The sequence below is a fragment of the Vidua macroura genome, chromosome 7, assembly GCF_024509145.1.
Source record: "Vidua macroura isolate BioBank_ID:100142 chromosome 7, ASM2450914v1, whole genome shotgun sequence".
NCBI lineage: Eukaryota > Metazoa > Chordata > Aves > Passeriformes > Viduidae > Vidua > Vidua macroura.
In genome coordinates this window covers 26,521,692-26,540,345 of record NC_071577.1, presented here as the reverse complement: position 1 = coordinate 26,540,345, position 18,654 = coordinate 26,521,692, and the positions used below count along the sequence as shown (strand labels likewise).

Here is an 18,654-nt window from a genome sequence, read left to right as displayed (position 1 = left end):
AGAAGGCAAGGTCAAATTGTATTCAGCACAAGCAGAAAGGTTTATTATAGTTTTACTTGTGAAGAAATTTATTAACTGCAGACTGAACCTGTCTCCCACACAGGAGAATGCTCACCTTTCTAATGTTCTCATGATTTCCTGAGGTGAATGATTAATTTCACCATCATTACATATAAACTTCCCCTCTTTATGAATATTCACACTATAGCATAGTTAAAGAGGAAATTTGCAAGATTAAAAATTGATGATTTTCACGTTTGTACCCAAATATTTCAGTGAACATTTCTGGGATATAATATAAGTAATCAATTCACTTCCATTTCACTTTAAAGCCACAGTACATGGCTTAGAAATGTACCATAGAAACTCACAGTCAAACACAAAGAGGAAGTAAGTTCCACAAGTCTCAAGCTTATTCATGTTAACCTTCTTTTCCAGAAAGATGTCAAGAATGTCAAAACGATGTGTTAATAAACTAAATAATTTCATTTGAATGCAATGGGCTAGACTTCTAGAGTAAGTTATCTAACAAGTGCATTTGCTTCCAGGAATCTCCTTGCTGAGTACCCTGAACTAGTATTTGCAATAAACAAAATATACCTTGCACAAGAGGTTTGAAAAAAGTTGGCTTTACCTCTGTACCAATTTCTCACAGTCACATAAATGACTGCTCAGTTACTAAGGAAAGAGGATAAAGCAGAAAGAACACACATGATGGCTCAAACTACCCCCCCCCCCCAAACTGGCATTCATTTCATTTTCATGAAAAAGCAATCTACGTGTACCTATATAAGAATACTGAGAGACACAAAAGTCAAACATCTTTGCAGAGAAAAACCAACCATCAAAAATGAAGTACTAAAAGTACCCTTCTATAGTAGCAACTTGATTCCAGGAATTTCAGTTTTTACAGCAAACAGAGTCATTACGTAATTTTTGTATTTTCACTAAAGTGAGCAGACATAGGAACATTTGCCTTAAAGTGAACAAAAAATTTACAAATATAGCCTCTTCAAGTGATGTATTACAAGACTTCCGTTTTTTAAATGGCATCTCTGCATTGTTCACAAAAACCACACTTAAAGACAGTAATGAAAAAAATTCTGCTAACATTGTAAGACAACAAGTATGGATAAAAGGTGTTTTGGCTGGCAAATGAAGAATTCCAAATTTCTCCTTTACTAGTGTAGCATACTGCAGAGAGCACTACAATATACACCATGGATTTTGCATGTTAAATTATTGAATCTATACCGTTTTCCATCACTGCATTTATTATCTGCTTATTCTGTTATCAAATTTAAGTTGCAGCCACCTTAACTCCATTATGTCATTATATCTTCAAACAATTCAAAACATTCAAAATATGATATGACATATTAGTTTGAAACATTAATAACAGTATTCCATCTTATTTTTATTTATTTTCAGAGAAATACATACTCTGCTTGGTCTTTAAAACCATTGATTAACACTCAGTATGTGGCTGAACAGAAGTAGTGTAGAGCTAACCCTGACCCAAGGGTTACTGATGCAATTAATAGTAAAATATTTAAATTACCTTCTCTGTAAATTCATCAAGGACAGAAGGATTCCTAAACATTCCTTCTTCACTGCAAAATAAGTATACTTTGTATTCCCTTCTTGCTGGGATTCTTCATTACTTAATGCCTGAGCAAATGGATGGTCTTTTACATCTTTTCCCTTCCCAAAAGACTGAATGTTTTCAGAGTGAGACTTTTCAAAGAAGACATGTACAATGTAAAGACTTTCAAAAGTTTTAAATATAAACCAAGAAAAATCAAGGCACTTAATGTAGTTACATATGAGCAAAAAAAATTATTAGGCCAAATCACAATGTGAGATTATTAGCAAGGGTAATATCTCTTTCTTTTACAGCTTTGCTTTGAACTTGCCAGAAACAAGCTTTTTCAGCATTTCAGAATTTTTTCCTTCTGGTGGTGAGGGCCATCTGTCATGATCTGAGGAAAACAAATAAAAGAATTTACTTTGTTGATTGAGAAACTAGACATCTTACTTTTGTGTCCTGTACAACTTCAGTGCCTTGAAGGGCATTATTTTGGAGCCCATTTCTTACCGGGTATTTCTAGGCTATGGCCGTACAAACTCTGGCCACCATCCACGACCATGGTTATCCCAGTTATGAATGATGCAGCTGGAGACAGCAGGAAACATACTGCAGGAGAGATCTGGCAAAAGAATGACATTTTAAAATCTTAATTTTAAAATCTCAAATTTTAAATTTCTTAAACTGACGGGAATTGTTCATGTCAAAGAAGCTTGTGAAAACTTTGACAGGCAAGATCTAGTAAGATTTTCTACTTAGTAATGAAAACTGTAACAGCCTTAAAGCTGTCCTTCCAGCCACAAACATCAAGTATTTAACAGAGGAAAACCAGAAAGCTGTCACAGAGCAGCATCAGATACCAAAAAACAACAAAAAAGGTTGATAAGTTTATCAAAGATGCACATTCTTTGTGGAAGAGAGCTAAGTGTATTTAAGATACACTTTTTTCCCCTTAATATTCATTCTTTCAGTCCTTCCTGTTGAAGTCAACTTTTTCAAGAAATAATGTCTACTGTCAAACACTTCAGCTGTAAGAGGCAGCTGAATGAAATTTTCTGTACTACTGGTTAAGTCTCTCACTTGGCAAAACCACACATTGCTACAAGCTTTCTTCTTTTTAAATATTCCATCACAGTGCAAAATTAAATCTTTTTTGTTCTCCATATAATGAAATGGCTTCAAAATAGAGACACAGAAGTAGGCAAATCAGAAGCATTCTGAAATACATTACCTCCTCAGGAACAGCTGACCTCTTGGCAGGAACCTTTGGTATGCTCTTTAACCACATCATTACACCTTGTTCTCCATAGTTTGCAACAGCAGTTTCCGAAAATACCAGTCCCTATTTAAAAACAGCCCAGTGAAACTTAAGTTCTCTTGCATACATTTAAACTGATCATTCTAAAATTGTGAAGTTGTCAGTACTGATTTTCTGTGGGACTGAACTATCTAAAGAGCACTTGAATACAAGTTTCCGAATGTAATGGCATAGTATAATTCATACAAGAAGGTAATTTGGCTGCCAGCCACATCTCCGTTCAAGCACAATAATTCTGATTATTCCAATTCTCTGCTGTCACTTCAATAACAAAAAAGTGGAGTTTAAAAAAACTCAGATGCTGCTTTGAAATTTCAAGCATTTAATGTTAAATTACAGCAGGAAACTACAAAGCCTCAAGAATAAATTCTCAAAAGTTTCTTGTCATCTGTAGGAGCACTAGACCGATTTATTGTGACTTACAGAAGCAGACAGATTTCAGTCAGAATTCTGACTCTCCTTACTTAGCTGCTCCAGAAGCAGAAAAAGATGACTGTGTTTGCTCTGGTGACCACACAGTCACCAGAGTGACTGGTGAGAAGGAAGTTCTGAGAAGGAAGATGGCAATGTGAACACAGAGTTACATCCACCAGTTAGGACAGAACTTTTGGGACTCAAGTTTAAGCAAAATAGCAAAATTTGAATTCACCCATGAAGCATATACTAAGATTTTGAAGATCTATATAACTTGTATAATGTATGTGAAACTCCTTCTTTCAGAATGCTCACTTCCCTCTCTGTGTATCCATTCCCTACAGGTTACTCTCCTCCCATAAAGCAGTAACAATTTTGAATTGTTACCACAAACCTGAGGGGTCCACAAAGGTGACAGAAGTATTATTGTAACTACAACATGGACTTTTGTTACCAGCATAGTAACAAAGCTAGCAAATACTTCTGAAAGAGCCAAAGCTCTGAAGTGTTTGCTTGTCAAAAATGTCTCCTGACATGTGCTATAATATCTAATCAGCATGATTCATTAGGTAATTAGCATGCCTGAAAAGTATATTCACATAATAATGCTGTCTTAATTACTTACTTCCCCAAGACTTGATAAATCAGAAAAAACAGATAAACAGGAAATACAAGTCAGTGCATCTTAATATTTAACATGTCTCCAGATGAACTGGGTCTCACAAAGGTTACATAAAAGCCTTTACCTGAATGATTAACACACATCTGTCATTAAGCATTCTATGCTATGCCAAACAAAGCAAGCCAGATGTTTTAGGACAAGAAGCACAACAGAATACACAGACATTCTACAAAAATAGTAGCAAGATCTTCCTAGAGATCACTTAAACAAACACGACACTTCACTTATGACACTCACTGTGAAATAAGCTAAATTCTGACTGTAGAAGTAGCTGGACAAAATTTTTGTTTCCTCTTTAATTTCAAGGGAGTAAACATGCGAAATAAATTGTGGATAAGAGAAAATTACAACAGATCACACATTCTCAAATGTCAAGGCTAGAGCTTCTATATAACTTTTGTATCTGCAGCACTACAAAACCTGCAGCTCTTTCTATACAGTTATTTAAAACAACTCTACCTGCTGTCTACTTCCTCAGAAATGTGGCAGGCATATTTTAGGTGACCTGTATAGTGGTTTCCTGTCTGCATGAGTTTTTTATGAAAAAAATCAAAACGCACATTTTAATATATGATTTCTCTGAGAAAAGGTACATCCAACTACAGTCTCTTTATATGCCTAAAGCTAAACTAACTTAACATGTAGGAGACAAAGTAAAAGGCATTACGTGAAACATTCAGAGATTTTCAAAATAAGTTTGTAAACATAGGTGAAAACCATCAGCATACCTGAACCTCAAACAGAAAAGGTTTCCCAAACTCAGAAGTAAAGTATCCATTACTAAAACACAGAGCACTCAGTAATTTTATGTCAAGGCTTTGTAAGACAGGTCACCAACTCCTACCAGTATTATTTCATTTAGCTATAAAAAAACTAAAAACCAAGCGTGCCAAGTCAAGGCAGAAAGCAGAAGCAATTTTATCCCACATCCTCTGACTCATCATCCAAAAGTACAAAACACTGTCAAATGGTCCAAAGAACACAGTAAGGAAATTATAAATAAACAAATATATAAATAATCTACAAACAGTTACTGGTAATAAATTTAAAAATCCGTTTTGGTCCAAAAGCTCTAACTATGAACATGTGTAATAGCTGATTTTAATCAGACTATTTGCCATTACTTACGGGAGCAACACTGTTGATTCTCACTCCACTGTGAGCCCATTCTAAAGCTAAAGTCTTGGTTAGGTTATCCACTGCAGCTCTTGCAGCTCCTGAGTGCCTGTGGAGAAAAGAAAGCAAAGGAAGCATCTGTTCCGTTAGCTAGGAGTGTTCAGTGTTAATTCTACTCATTAGGGTATTCAGAGTGGTTTTCTGTGGCTGGACCAAGCATCTGGAAAAGAGAGACTCTCTAGTTTCCAAGTTTGACCATAGCTTCACTGTTTAAACAAGCCATGCTGTGATTTCCTGTCATTGCCAGAAATACTTAAAATCTCTTTCCCAATGCAACATGGGGTCAGCTACACTCTACTGCAGGAGAAGGCTTATAAAAAGAGAAATAACTGAAGTTCAAACTGTGTAAAACTACCTGTAGCTTGCACAGGTAAAGCAACACGTGGAAGAACAGTGGTCTGGAAGATTGTTTTATTCATGACAAACATGATTAAAGTAAATCACTATTCAAAAATTACTGTAGGTGGATGGAGATAGAGACACGAGAGTTAGAGTGAACTCCTACGCCTTGCTACTGTAGGTAACCAGTCTGAAATGATTACAAGCTTGAACAAATGGAAACAAAATTACTGCAGTAATGAATTGTAAACAGTTGTAGTCAGAGAAAATAAATAAATTTAACAGCTTTAGCCTAGCAAAACAGACTAAGAGAAGACAGATACAATAGCTTCTCAAATACAGGGAAAGAATATGAAAAACTTAAGAAAAACCTAAGATAACTTATTCATATGTTTAGGCCAGAAATACATAACCTCCAGGCACACTGTGAGGAGGCATGACAACTTCTATGCTCAAAATTAATATCTATAAAAAACTCCTATCAGGTGACTTTTGGCATGAGTGGTGGCTGGACTTGTAAAGGCATATCTTTTTCAACAGTACATTTCTGCAAGAATTTCCAACTCAATTTAATTTGGAAGTAGTTTTGTCTATCCATCTACATACAATGGTTACTTAGGAAAATTTTTTCACCGTTATTCAGAATGAGCTTGTTTTTCCTCTTAGTTCACTCAAACTGAAACATCTTCAGCCTATTTGCCATGACAGTTGAACCAGATACCGCAGTGGAGATACTCAAATAACTGTAGCTTCAGCACCACCGTGTGGATCTCTCTATTTATTCTGTACTGTGAAGAACAAGCTAGTGAGAAAATATGCTGCTGTTCCTTAAAAGTGCTGGTTTTGAAAGCATTCAACCCTGAATGAGGATGAAGAGAGATAATGCAACACTTGTTCAAAATATAATTTTATATTTCTTCAACAGAAACTCAATTTCCAAGTTAAAAAAAAAAATAAAACCAACAAACTAAAACCAGAAGAAGCCATTTCCAAATAAAGCTTCACTGGCAAGTCTTGCTTCATAGTTTCTTACAAACAAATGGAGAGAGACCAGAGATGCCATCTACTGGATTATTAAGAGATCCCCACACATACAGCCAAGTGATACTCTTGCTCTCTCTTGACCTAACTACTGTATTTCTATACTCTGCTGCTGCCCAGTACACACCTTTCTGAGGTGTTTAGGAACAGTTAGTACTTCTGGGAGAAAAATATAGCAAAATATAAAAAGAAAATATATATTACGACATTCCAGGAAAGCCATTTCTCACGGCAGCAGTAATGTTGACAATGGCTCCTCCATGTTCCTGCATCCAGGCATTGTACACTGTATGAAGGAGGAAGATAACCTATAAATATCAGAAGAAATGCATACAAATGAACTCGCCAACTGGAAACCAAATTTGGAGTCTTAACTGCAATCACACTACACATTTGTCATACTGGTTTGGAAAAACAATCTGCTGCTTGTACCACAGCCTTGCCAATCCAGAGGTGAGGCCATGAAGCAACAGGAACAGTCGAGGTAAGGCTCAAGGATTGTAAAGAAGCACTTGATGGAAATCAAGATTTCATGTTTCCATGTAAATTACTTTATTTTCCACATTCCAAATACTATCTGAGAATGACATACCATACTTAAATTTAAGCCTAAATTTATATCCCTGAAAAAACTATTTTCCTATGTTACGCAGTGAATACAGGCAATGAAAGTTAAGTGGCTTTCTTACAGTCTTTTAAATGAATATCCAAGTCAACTGACTTCCCAAACCTGGCCTTAACCAGATCATGCTTGCCTAAATGTATGTCTGTATTTATGAACAAATGTAATATACCATTTAATGCAAAGCTTTGGATGAGATTCAGGAAAACAAATATCCACTGTCAGATAAGTGCATGAAAAGAAGAACTCATACAACTACCAGAACCACTAGGTTGGAAGAGACCATCATGATCATCAAGGCTAACCCGTGCCCTAACACCTCAACTAAACCATGGCATCGAGTGCCATACCAGTCTTTTTTTAAACACACCCAGGGATGCTGACTCCACCACCTCCCCCGGCAGGCCATTCCAGAACTTTATCACTCTTTCTGTGAAAAACTTTTTCCTAATATCCAACCTATATTTCCCTTGACACAGCTTGAGACTAAGGAGACTTGACATTTCTTATCTTCTGGTATTTCTGTAAAACACAAAACCAAATAAACATAAAAACCTTAATGTTCAGACCTTACCTGCTTTGCAGCAATAGAAGGTCCCTGTCAGATTTGTGTCTATCACGGCATTCCAGCCTTTTGCACGGATGGTTTCAGAAGGACTTGCAAACTGGCCCCCTCCATTATTCACCAGGAAGTCAATTTTCCCATGCAGACTCAGTGTAGACTTCACCAAAGCTTCTACCTGAAACAGTATTTGTTAGTGTGGTATGCTGATCAAGGTCTACATCCAAATTTGTTCTCAGACAGTATTTTCTCCCTCATGCCCTTTTCACAGAAAAAGAGGAGGTCTAGCCTTCAGAGAGGCTGTAAGATTGGTATGACAGGTTTAGGCAGCCAAGAAGGACTGGGCTGTATCCATGTTTACTTAGGAAATTTTGCTGGTATAAGGCAGGTGCTGCATAGAATACCAGCACCCAAAGAAGAAGGGGATTTAAGCTGCTGAAGATTTATAAAATCAAACAGACACAAAAGCCCACTACATATGACCTACTAAGAATCTCCTGATGTTTTTCAGAAGAGTGGGGGTGTTCACATGAGATCTCCATACAGTTCCATATAAGGTAGCTACTGTTATTTTTATCTGACCATTTTAAATAGAAAACCTAACTCTTCTTGTGGAGTTTTATCATCCTTATCTAGAAGTTTAGCATATTCACTACAGTTCTGACATATGAGTTAACAATAGCTGGTCTTCTTACACAGAGCAAGAAAGTTAATTACCCTAAAAAACATGAAGTCTAAAAAATGCTGGAAATACAAGTTGTTTTGTTTAGCAAAAATATTATTGCAAGATAGTAGCAAGAACTCCATAGCAACAACTTAATAATTTTATATTTATCTCAAGAAATAGGAAATGGGACAACATGACTGTTTCCTGCTTACATTATCAATTATAACTAGGCACCATGCATCAGTTATTCCTACTCAAGCATATATAAAAAGATAACCTAGCATCTGTGGTCAAAGAAAAACACAGAACAAAAAAGCCCTAAAAAACCAAACAGGTGGAGCAATGCTGCCACTCAAACAGATTGGGCTAGGGGAAGATATCAATCAGCCTTTTTTTTAATTGAGTTAGCAATAGAACACCAGAAACAAAAAAAAAGTGCAAGCAATGCATTATCTGTATATCACAATGAGTGTTACCAACCCAGTCTCACAAAGGCTGCCTTACTATTTACTTACTAATCTTTTATTTCTAACAGCACAGAATGGTTTAACAGGACAATATGGATCCTGTAAGGATGCACCTCTGGAAAGAAAAAAAAACCCTAAACAAATATATAGTATAAAAACTAGTGCCTGCTGATAAAAAATGCCTTAAGAAAATAATTTCAATACCTAAATCCAATCTTCAAATTCTGAATGTCATCTTATTCCTCACTTATTAGTCACTGCAGGTAGTGGGATGTGAGGAAAAAGCGCAGAAAACCAAAACATCTGTGACAGCAGTCCCAAACTCACAGCTTGCGAAAACAGCCACGCCACAAGGACGTTCTGGCATTTACTTTTCTCTTGTTGTGAGCAAAGGAAAGTTATGTCTGGCTAGGCAGCAAAAGTTATGCTTTGCTCAGCAATATCAAACTCTTCTCCCTGTCAGTCTGAGAATGTTGCTTTGAATATTATTCTCTGTAAGTCACTGAAATATGGGCTCATTTATAGAACAGAAATGGTTTCAGTACAAAGAAGATTTGCACAGACTAAGGCTATTCAGACTGTGGAAAGATGAGAGAGAGAGAGAAGGAAAATTGCTAAGAATGATAAAAAGAAAAGACTGAAAACCAATTAGGAAGAAAAATCCACTGAGAAGAGACATTAAAGCAACTTTTCAACAGCTGGACAAAATGTTTTATGCTATAGCATATCAATTCAAAATTGTTCATATGTTGCACTTAAGGAACTGTTGTTCCTACGTGTTGCACAATATTCTCAGGAAAAACAAAAACCCAACAACAACAAACGCCTATCAGTTCTGCTTTCTGAAAGCCAGGAAAGGCCAGAAGGCTCTCCAGTGACAGCTCAGATGGCTTCAACTGTAGCAATCTTCACAAAGTCTTCTGTGCTGTAGAAAAGCATCACTGCCGTGCTTCTCCCAGTTACAGTAAACGTGGTGACAGCAGCCAGCAGCACAGGGAGAAGGAGGGTCTGGTAGAACACATTTAAATCACAGTGACTACTAAAGAAGATTCTTTTCTATTGCTATAATTAAAATATCCACTTGGAAAGAACTTCTTAGAAAAGCAATTAAAGACTCTCTTTGGAAGCAAAGCAAAGCAAACCAAAGCTGCATGAAGTAGAGCTACTAGTTTAGGACATTCTTCTGAAAACGACAGAAAATAACAAAAGCAGGCACTTCAGACATAAGCAGAAGATTGGAACACTGCAATAAGGAACTTTTGTGTGTGACTGCAACTTAGATGTATTATGCAGTAGCACGTACTCACAGACAACTGAGATGACAGCAGTCACTGACTCAGGGAAAAGGGACAAATGTCCACATGCATTCACAGGTCACCCTGAGTGAGCAAAACACACAGGCAAACAACCCACTACGGAGTGTTAGAGATTTGTGATTTGGTGGCTAGAGCTAATAGGCATTCTGGCACAGTGGTAACAGGTATTTTTACTGTGTTACCGCTGTGTTATTTAAAAGTACAACAACAGGAATCTCTTATCCACAACTCCCCACCAAGCCACAGTCTTTCACTACAGGCTTCACACAGACAGGCATTAAGTATTTATAAACCAACTGAGCCTATGTTAAGCTATAAAGTTGATTGGAAAAGAAAAGCTGCTGGTGAGCTCAGACACAAGGTATGTGCTAAGTAGCACTGTACTGAGTCTGTCTGAAGTTGCCTTCTTGATGTCCAACTGACAGATTTTATCCTCGGGGTCTGGTCCAGCAGCAGGTTCTGTTGCTGGAGTTCAAGTATGGAAAGGAGACACCATGAACAGAATTCTGAATTGCTGATTTCAAGAACAGCTGTGGCCTAACAGAAGTACAAGGATTTATCTTTCACTTACCTAGACATGTAAGCTTCTACTTATCTAGGTGCCAGTTAAAGAAATGTTTGTCCACAGAGTATTGCAAAAAGGCTTTAGAAGTGTAAGGATTTAAAGAGTACTGCTGCCTGTCTCAAAACACTGTCAAGGCCACAGAAGGAACTTACTATAAGATGATAAGCCACCAAAGCAGGAACTTGAGAGAAGCACAGAAGGGAGGAATTTGCAACAGGAAAGCATTAATTCCAGGCCTAGCAGAGGTAAGATCAGGTTAGAACATCTTGGTTAATACATCCAGACAAAAATGCCCACTGTGGCAAACTTTGGGAAAGGAAGCAACTGCTCACACACATCACCCCAAGTCATGGGAACGGCACTTGTGACCACCCCATGGGTACTTGAAACTTTGCCAGTGTGAAGGTGGTACCCCCAGAAGACTGTCAGGACACTGCTGCATCCACAGCTTGTGACTATCATCTGCTTGGTTTCTGTCTCTCTCAGTCTCCCTCCCTTCCTTCCTCCCCTTAACTCTGGCATTTATTCTTCATGTCTTGTCCCAGCCAACAGATTTTGGTGTAGCTCAAAATTTAAGACACAAAAAGAGAGAAATAAAGATACACATGCACACAGAACTGTCTGGTTTGCATCTCAGCAAGAGCAAACTGATCTGCTCTCAATACATTATGAGGCCAGGAAATATGCAAACAATGAAAATCACTTCAGCTTCATAATCACTAAGAAGCAACATCTATCACTATATACACTCCAAACCACAGGGAAAGGGAACAGGTGAACAGTTGCTGCTCCAGGATAAGGCCCTATGACAGAATATAGAAATACATTCTGATGACAGCATAGAGAAACCTTAAGTCCTCTTATCCCAGAACCCTCTACTCTGCCATTTTTAAAAATAAACCAGATTTTTTATCCTTTACAGAACACTCAATGGAAAACTAGTCAAAAGCAGCAGCAAACTCATGACAAAAATAAGCCTGACAGGTTATGCAGTGGTTGAAAATCCTCCATCAAGCAGGATTATTTCTTGCACATTAAACAAAAAGTAAGCTTTGCTAGAAAGCAAAAGGACTTCTGAGGATGAAGATTTAGAGACTTAAAAATATTAATTCATTAAGCTATTCCCATGATATTTGCCATCAAGTTTCTGCAGTAATTAATTCACTGTACCTTCTTTGCCTCATTCTAGGCTAGAAAGAGCTCCAACAAACATTCTGGACTACACGATGAGGGATGAACCTTCTAATGCTTGAATTTCACAGATCCAAACTAGAGGCATGAACCGTGTCATCTTCAAAGCAGGTCAGTTACTTTAAGATTTACAATAGGAGGGAAAAAATAATCTTCTGGCAATTTGAAAGCACCTTCATCTTTCTTAAATTTTCCCTATTCAAAGTCCCTCCCTCCAGTTTAAAAAATTCAAACCAGGACAAAATTTATAGAGACCTTTAGAGAAATGCAGAACAACTGATGGAGAAGGAGGGCTCAAAAAAATGACATTCTGCAATAAGAAGAAATGGCTTGTTCCTACAGGTGATCAAGGTGGCTTCCTTTAAAACAAAGATTTACTCTTAGAAAGACTTCTGAGATGTCAGAGAAAATGATATATTAAATGAATTATGCAGTTCTTCAGGAAACTTCCTGGGCTTTGAAGCTTGTGATAGATCACTTCTGACATCTAAGGGAGTTTGAACTCCTATTTTTTTTCTGTTGAAACATTTATAATGTTTTTCTCCTGCACATGTTCTTTGGTACCTGGTATAAGAACTAAGAAGGAGGATGTAGTGACTCACACGGAATTCTTGCAGAGGCTGTTCCTCTCTACCCAACAATGTGCTCCCATGATTTCTGAGGTAAATACTCTTCACTCATACTAAGCTGAAAGCAAACAATGAGTTGTAATGTTACTAATGAGTAGCACACAGACCCAACACAGTTGTAACTAGTCTCACTTTTTTCGTGAGGGAAACCAAAAGTTGACATGCCCTCCCATCCCCTCTTACACTGTAACAGGAAGCTCTTCCTGTATTCATGAAAATAGTGAAGTGAGTTATATTACTGTGTTACCTCTACTCAGTATTTGCCTCCTAGGCTAGAAAAATCCTTAACAACATCTTTTACTGATTCCTGTTCCTATGACTCCAAGTCCCAGGCACTAAATTTTAAGTTAAGAATGGAATATGTTTTGAAAGCGGATGCATAATACTCTTTGAATCAAAGTAAAAGCCCAAAGGTACTTTTCCTCCAGTTCCCACAAGGCAAGCAAGTGCAAATTAGGAAGAAAGTACTTTTCACCATTGCTGCTCTAAGAGACATAATAAATAAGCAATAGTAAGCAGTGGGAGGTGGAAAACCTGCCATATACCTCAGTTCTGACAGTTCTTAGCAGTGTAAGTTAACAATTGTTAATTTGAGTTTATCTAGTTTACACTTAAAAACCAAAGTGTAAGGAAGCACTATCCTCACTACAAATTTGAGAGCTGAAAACACAAATTTCTGGTCAAACAGTAAATTTAGAAATTAAGTAACACATGGCCAGGATTTAGCAATCTTTGAGAATCTCAGCATTAAGAAGAGAACAGAGCCAGAGAGGCACAAGCTAAAGAACAAAACTTACAGGAAGTCTCTAACCAATAAAATATCTGGTTTTGGAGACGGGCATCTGGAATGGAGAAATATCTACCAGGCACACAAGTTCTTATGTTAATATGCAACAGAAATTGCATTCCTTATTCAGATTGTCAGCAAAAGGCCCATGAAATTTTCATAGTAATATTTTTCTAAATAGGACTTTAACAGAAATAAATAAGAGCAGTTGCAGAACTGAAGTGAGTCAAACCATAAGACTAAATCAATGACTGAAAAGTTCAAGACTAGAGTTTAATTTGCCTTTATCTTCTGAAGTCTCTCCACTGATAGGAGACATCCAATAGAAGCTTCACTAATATCATATGAAAAGTTCTAGGAAAGTTCTGGTGTGCCTGTAAATGGGTAGAGTTTAAATTTGAAACAGGATAATTCTATGATAAAACTGCAAGGTAATAACAAAGACAGAAGTTTCTTCAAGTATCAGTATGGCTACCCATTACACAGAATAATGCCTAAACTCATTACACAGCATTATAAAGAAGGCTGGAAAATCACCTTCAAAAATTTCCAAAGCCACTTAAGCCTGTTTTGTTAAACAGGTATTTAGCCACAGTTAAGCAGCAAACAAAGAAGGAACTGCAGTTTAGTGGAGATTACCCCATTTCACCATCCAAGCAAGCCCCAAACCATCTCCCAGAAGGCTGTAGTTCCCACAAATCAATTTCACACTGATACAGAAATGAGATTCACCTCCAGAAGGTTATTAAGCAAGCCAGAGTACTTTCTACAAGAAACAGACCTGAAAAAAAGCTTAAACCTTTTTTCCTCTTTACCGCTCCTCTTTCCTGTAGCTTTAATCATGCAACTTGCCCTCTGACATCTGCCATAACCTATTATGTTGCACTGCTGATGCCAGTAAATACACACCTAAAATTCACTGCTAGGTGAAGTGACATACTGCACAGCCCCAGGGTTCATCTCCTTCAGGAGAGAAAGTTGGAGTATATCACTATAAATATTTTATGGCACGAACTGTTCCACAAGGGAAGAATTTTAATTTTTATTTGTTTTATGGCTATATTTTAGGATAGATGTTTCCAGAATCCTTATAGCTACTGAAGGTCATTAATGTCTAGGTTAAGGGAGACCTTGAGTGGTTTAGAAAAATGAAGCAATCAGTGGTTATTGGAAAATTTTCTATCTGTCTTCAAAAAGTCAAAAAATCCAACCTGAAGTTGGACTTTTAAATATTTAACTACAGAGATAAAAAGAATTAGGAGGTGTATGCAGACTTCTGAAGAACCTGGATTATGTACTTTTGCTCTTGATCTTCCATTTTCTGTAATATGAAGAAAAGATTTAAAAATCAACTTGAACAGTAACAGAGTTTGCAATGAGGTATGCCTCAAACTATACCCAAAATTTCTGACATGGCTATAATATTATATATCTGTGGGGTTTTTTGGCTTTACTACAGGCCAAACTGACAATGCAGGGCACTTGTGTCAAGTCACAAGCATTCGGATTCCATGCTATGCCTTCCTGTTTGAAGGAACTATTCTGAGGTCTCCATCTTCACAAGTTTACACCCACTCACTTCTGTCACAGCAATGTGACAAAGAATCATGCTAAGTGGGCTCTGGCTCGCTGTAGAACATGCCAGTTCCAAGGCCTGCATCTCCCAGAAATACCAGAAATATGTAAGCGTGATCAGAAAAATATTTGCCAATATTTACAAATGCTTTTTTGCTTAGGTGGCTAACAAATGTCTTCCCTTGGGAAGCACACCTAACCAGATCAATTTAACTGATCTTTGTTCCACCTTTCTCCTGATCTAAGCTACTTTTGAGAAGGCTAGAAATCTTTAGAGATCTGACAATTTATATATACAATATGCTTTTGGTACGTTAAGCCCCAGAACAAGGTCACTCATCTTTACCTCCTCTTCTTTGCGGATATTGCACTCTATGGGGGTCACTTGGGCAGGACTCATGGAAGCAAATCTGGTATTCAGCTCTTCTGCAGCGGCTTTTAATCGGTCAAATTTACGAGAGGCAATAACAACACTGCAACCTGTAGAGACAAAATGAAACATCATTCAGCTAACAAAATGATGCTATTTTTTTTTAGTAACATCATGGACATATCTTGTAGGATGTGCATTTATTAGTCACTGACTAGCAAATAGAGTCTTGAAGTTCTTGCAAGAAAGAGAAATGACTGATGTCAGATGCTTCTTAGCAACAAGATCCCTTTGTGCCAGGAAAAGAGCAATTAAAAAACCAAGATTTCCTCTCCTTCCTGCAGAAGAGAAGGTAGCCTGTGAGTTGCAGAGTCAGCAAAACAGCTTTCAGACATCACTTCTGCTGCGTCTGCTCACAACTGCCTCATTTATCAATTAAGTGATTTAAAGATGTTTCAGCAGGTCTTGATTACAAAAAATGCTTGCTCTTAGAACCACAAAAATAATCTTCTTGTACAACTGGCAATAATTTTGACTAGCAGTGAGGAAATGTAATGGTCTGGTTTTTAACTACAGCGACTGAAGGAAAGGATAATAGCCTCACAAGATTAATTCCTATCTGCAGTCTACAGACAGTGGGAACAGAGCCCTCCCTGTGGCACTGCAGAATCCTAACTGCAGAAAGGAGAGAAAAAAAATAAGGCAGGAGCTCAAGTACTCTTTTTTTTTTTTCAGCATTTGGAGGCAGAACAATTCATTTTACAGAGAAAAAACAATGCAGGTGCCAAATTTAAGTCAAGCACTCATACTGAAACCAGTCTAATTTCTTCTGTCACACCAGTGGACTCAGGACAGCTTTAAGGCTTCAGCAATTGCTATTACACAGACTAAACCAAAGGACACTAAATTAATTCCCAGTGCAAATCCAGCAGGCATGCAATATCATGCAATGGATAAGCAAATTATTAGACAAGCAGACATGGAGGTCTTGCTCCTTCCATCATCTTAGTAATTCAGCAGAAAGCAGAAGTAATCTCTTCTTCATATCAGGTCTGCTGCACATCTGCTTCAATATAAACCATCCTCAACCAGAAAAAAAAAAAAAAAAAAAAAAAAAAAGAAAAAAGGAAAAGTTAGCATCTTGCCAGGTGTGGGGGTTTCCCCCCTCCCTCTGTTGCAGAGTGGAATTTGGCCTCTCATGTGATCAAGCAAACACCAGAATCAACTCAAAATAACTAGGGGGAGGAAAGAGCAGCAAGCTGTTCATTTGACTCAGGCTGTCTTGTGAAACTATGTATTAAAAAAAAAAATATTAAAAATAGAGGAGTTTAATTCTTCCAGGGAGAGGCTTTACAACTACATATCCTTAGGAATAGGAGCTTCACCTTTAACTAGCGGCCATCTTAAAACAACATATATAGAGACAGTTGTCTCTGAGGTCTCCTGATTTTTTTTTAAATTAAGAACTCCAGTCACTTGCACAACCACCTAACTAAAAAAAAGTTCATAAAATGCCACACACAATTACCAATTAACACAAAATACTGAATCACAGTAGCCCAGCTGTATTTACTAATTTAAGTGCTTATTAATACACACATTGATATAGAATAAGGTCCAGTAAGAGTCTATATTTTTGCTAAATGTACTGATTGGGAGAGGGAGAGATGCTAATCACTGAAGAGCATTTGGTACATACTGTGCAAGCTGACGACGTCACTTAATTTTCTTCACAAAGAATGAACAGACCATTTCCTGATAGGGTCAGGGAAAAGGGCACAAGTTTCCAGATAAAAGGTTTAAATTTGCCCAGAAGGCCTCAAAGGAGACTGGTTATATAAAAAATGTATATCATGACTAGCATTATGTGTCACTGCTCCTATGCTTGTAAGAACCAGTCTCCCTTACCCGAAGTGCAGGGTATACATGGCAATAGTTCCTAATCATCATCTTGTAAGGAGTAACCAGCAAGTCTACAGGTAAGGAAGGTTACTAAGTCAGTTTTAAGCCCTTTATAGCTCTTTCTTAATTTCTCATTTTCTTTCTTCATTTCTTCATGTGCTTTGTATAGATTTGTTTTCTGTTGTGTTCTATTTAGGCTGTTACGGACACACTTTTGTTATTGTATTTTGCTTGAAAAAAACAGCAAAGATCAAATTAAGCACAATTTTAAGATAACTGGGTAACATCACCAACCAACATGATGATGCTTAAAAAGTATCTCTTTAAAGCAGCATGTAAGGACACCTGAAAAAAAAAAATACTCAGTTCCCCAATAATAGAACTAATCCTCCATTCAGCTGTACAAAGCAAGCGGAAAGCTGCGGCACAAAGGCCAGGAGAGACAGAGATGTCTCCCAGCACAGCCTTAACAAAGAAAGCTCTTTACGATGCAGTGCAGCGGTGCACATTCCAACAAACCACGGGAGTGTGACACCGAGAGGTGTAACACTAGCGTTGGTATTCTGAAGGCACTGAATCTAATCATGACAATAAACTATCCAAACCCCGTCTGATGCCGACCATCCCTAGCACTGATGTTGAAATCTGCAGGAAAGGTGTTGCAAGGTGGATGTAGGATGTAGGAGTCATTTCTACCTCTCCTGGTCTCATATCAGAAAGTCAGGAGACTGCCTTTCACTCTAGGTTTTACCACTTCTCTGTATTCAGCGTGGAAAGAAAAGCTACGCCGTGCATCATGAAGATGTTCTTCAATTTCAGGACGTTCCTGAAATCGCAGACACTGAGACAAGCACCACGTCTCTAAGATAGAGACTGTGCGGGCAGCAGTTTAAGGATGCTGCTCTGTAAGAATCAAGGTTCAACAGCCTCGTAAATCCTCCAGTTGAAGCAAGACGAGAAGTCACTGAAGGGAGAGTCTGAGAGAAAGGGTCCTGGTTTAACATAACCTCACTGACCTCTGTGTTTAAAATAGCGAGTGTTTTGCGGGCCAAAAGGCACAGTGCCACATCAACCTCACCTCGTACCCCTTGCTGACCCTGTCACAATGTCCCAACCACGGGCTCCTTGCACCGTCCCCGAGCGCCGTCAGCCCCCAAAAGGCAGCACAGCCCGCGGGCACTTCCTGACGGCCCCTCAAACTCCATCCGCCCTCCCAACACCCGCCTGGCCCCGCGGCCCCACCGGGGCTTCCTGCGGAGCCCGCCCCGCGCCCACCTAGCGCCAGCAGGTCGGCGGCGATGGCCTTGCCGATGCCGGTGCCGCCGCCGGTGACAATGGCGACCCGCCCGCGGAACAGCCCCGCCGCCAGCAGCCCGCGCCCCGCCGCCGCCGCCATCTTCCCCCTCCTTCCCTCCCTCCTGCCGCCTCAGCCGCGCCCGCCCC

The 18,654-nt window shown here is 38.4% G+C and overlaps 2 protein-coding genes across 3 annotated transcripts in view; one reads left to right on the top strand and one right to left on the bottom strand.

The window, feature by feature from the left end:
* Nucleotides 1-18,654, top strand: part of TMEM169 (transmembrane protein 169) — a 40,212-nt gene that overhangs the window by 4,527 nt on the left and 17,031 nt on the right. Inside the window, exons 1-2 of one of the 2 annotated variants that reach the window (XM_053982224.1) lie at nucleotides 10,915-11,002; nucleotides 11,947-12,059. The gene's annotated coding sequence lies outside the window, so the exon portion shown is untranslated. Of the gene's footprint in view, nucleotides 1-10,914; nucleotides 11,003-11,946; nucleotides 12,060-18,654 lie in introns of those variants that run through there. The other variant, XM_053982223.1, reaches the window with a different exon arrangement.
* On the bottom strand, nucleotides 923-18,607 carry PECR (peroxisomal trans-2-enoyl-CoA reductase). The gene is made up of 8 exons (XM_053982226.1): nucleotides 18,487-18,607; nucleotides 15,286-15,419; nucleotides 7,755-7,920; nucleotides 6,763-6,844; nucleotides 5,131-5,227; nucleotides 2,820-2,930; nucleotides 2,099-2,210; nucleotides 923-1,982 (listed from the first exon to the last, which is right to left on the bottom strand). Exons 1-8 carry the CDS (start codon nucleotides 18,605-18,607, stop codon nucleotides 1,894-1,896), a joined length of 912 nt encoding a protein of 303 aa, XP_053838201.1. The 3' UTR covers nucleotides 923-1,893.

Coding starts and splice junctions, on each gene's coding strand:
- PECR (XM_053982226.1), bottom strand. CDS start 18,607: ATGGCGGCGGCGGCGGGGCGCGGGCTGCTGGCGGCGGGGCTGTTCCGC. Junction 6,845..7,754: donor CTTCTATTGCTGCAAAGCAG/GTAAGGTCTGAA, acceptor TCCTTCATACAG/TGTACAATGCCTGGATGCAG. Junction 2,211..2,819: donor GGTCAGCTGTTCCTGAGGAG/GTAATGTATTTC, acceptor TTCTTTTGCCAG/ATCTCTCCTGCAGTATGTTT.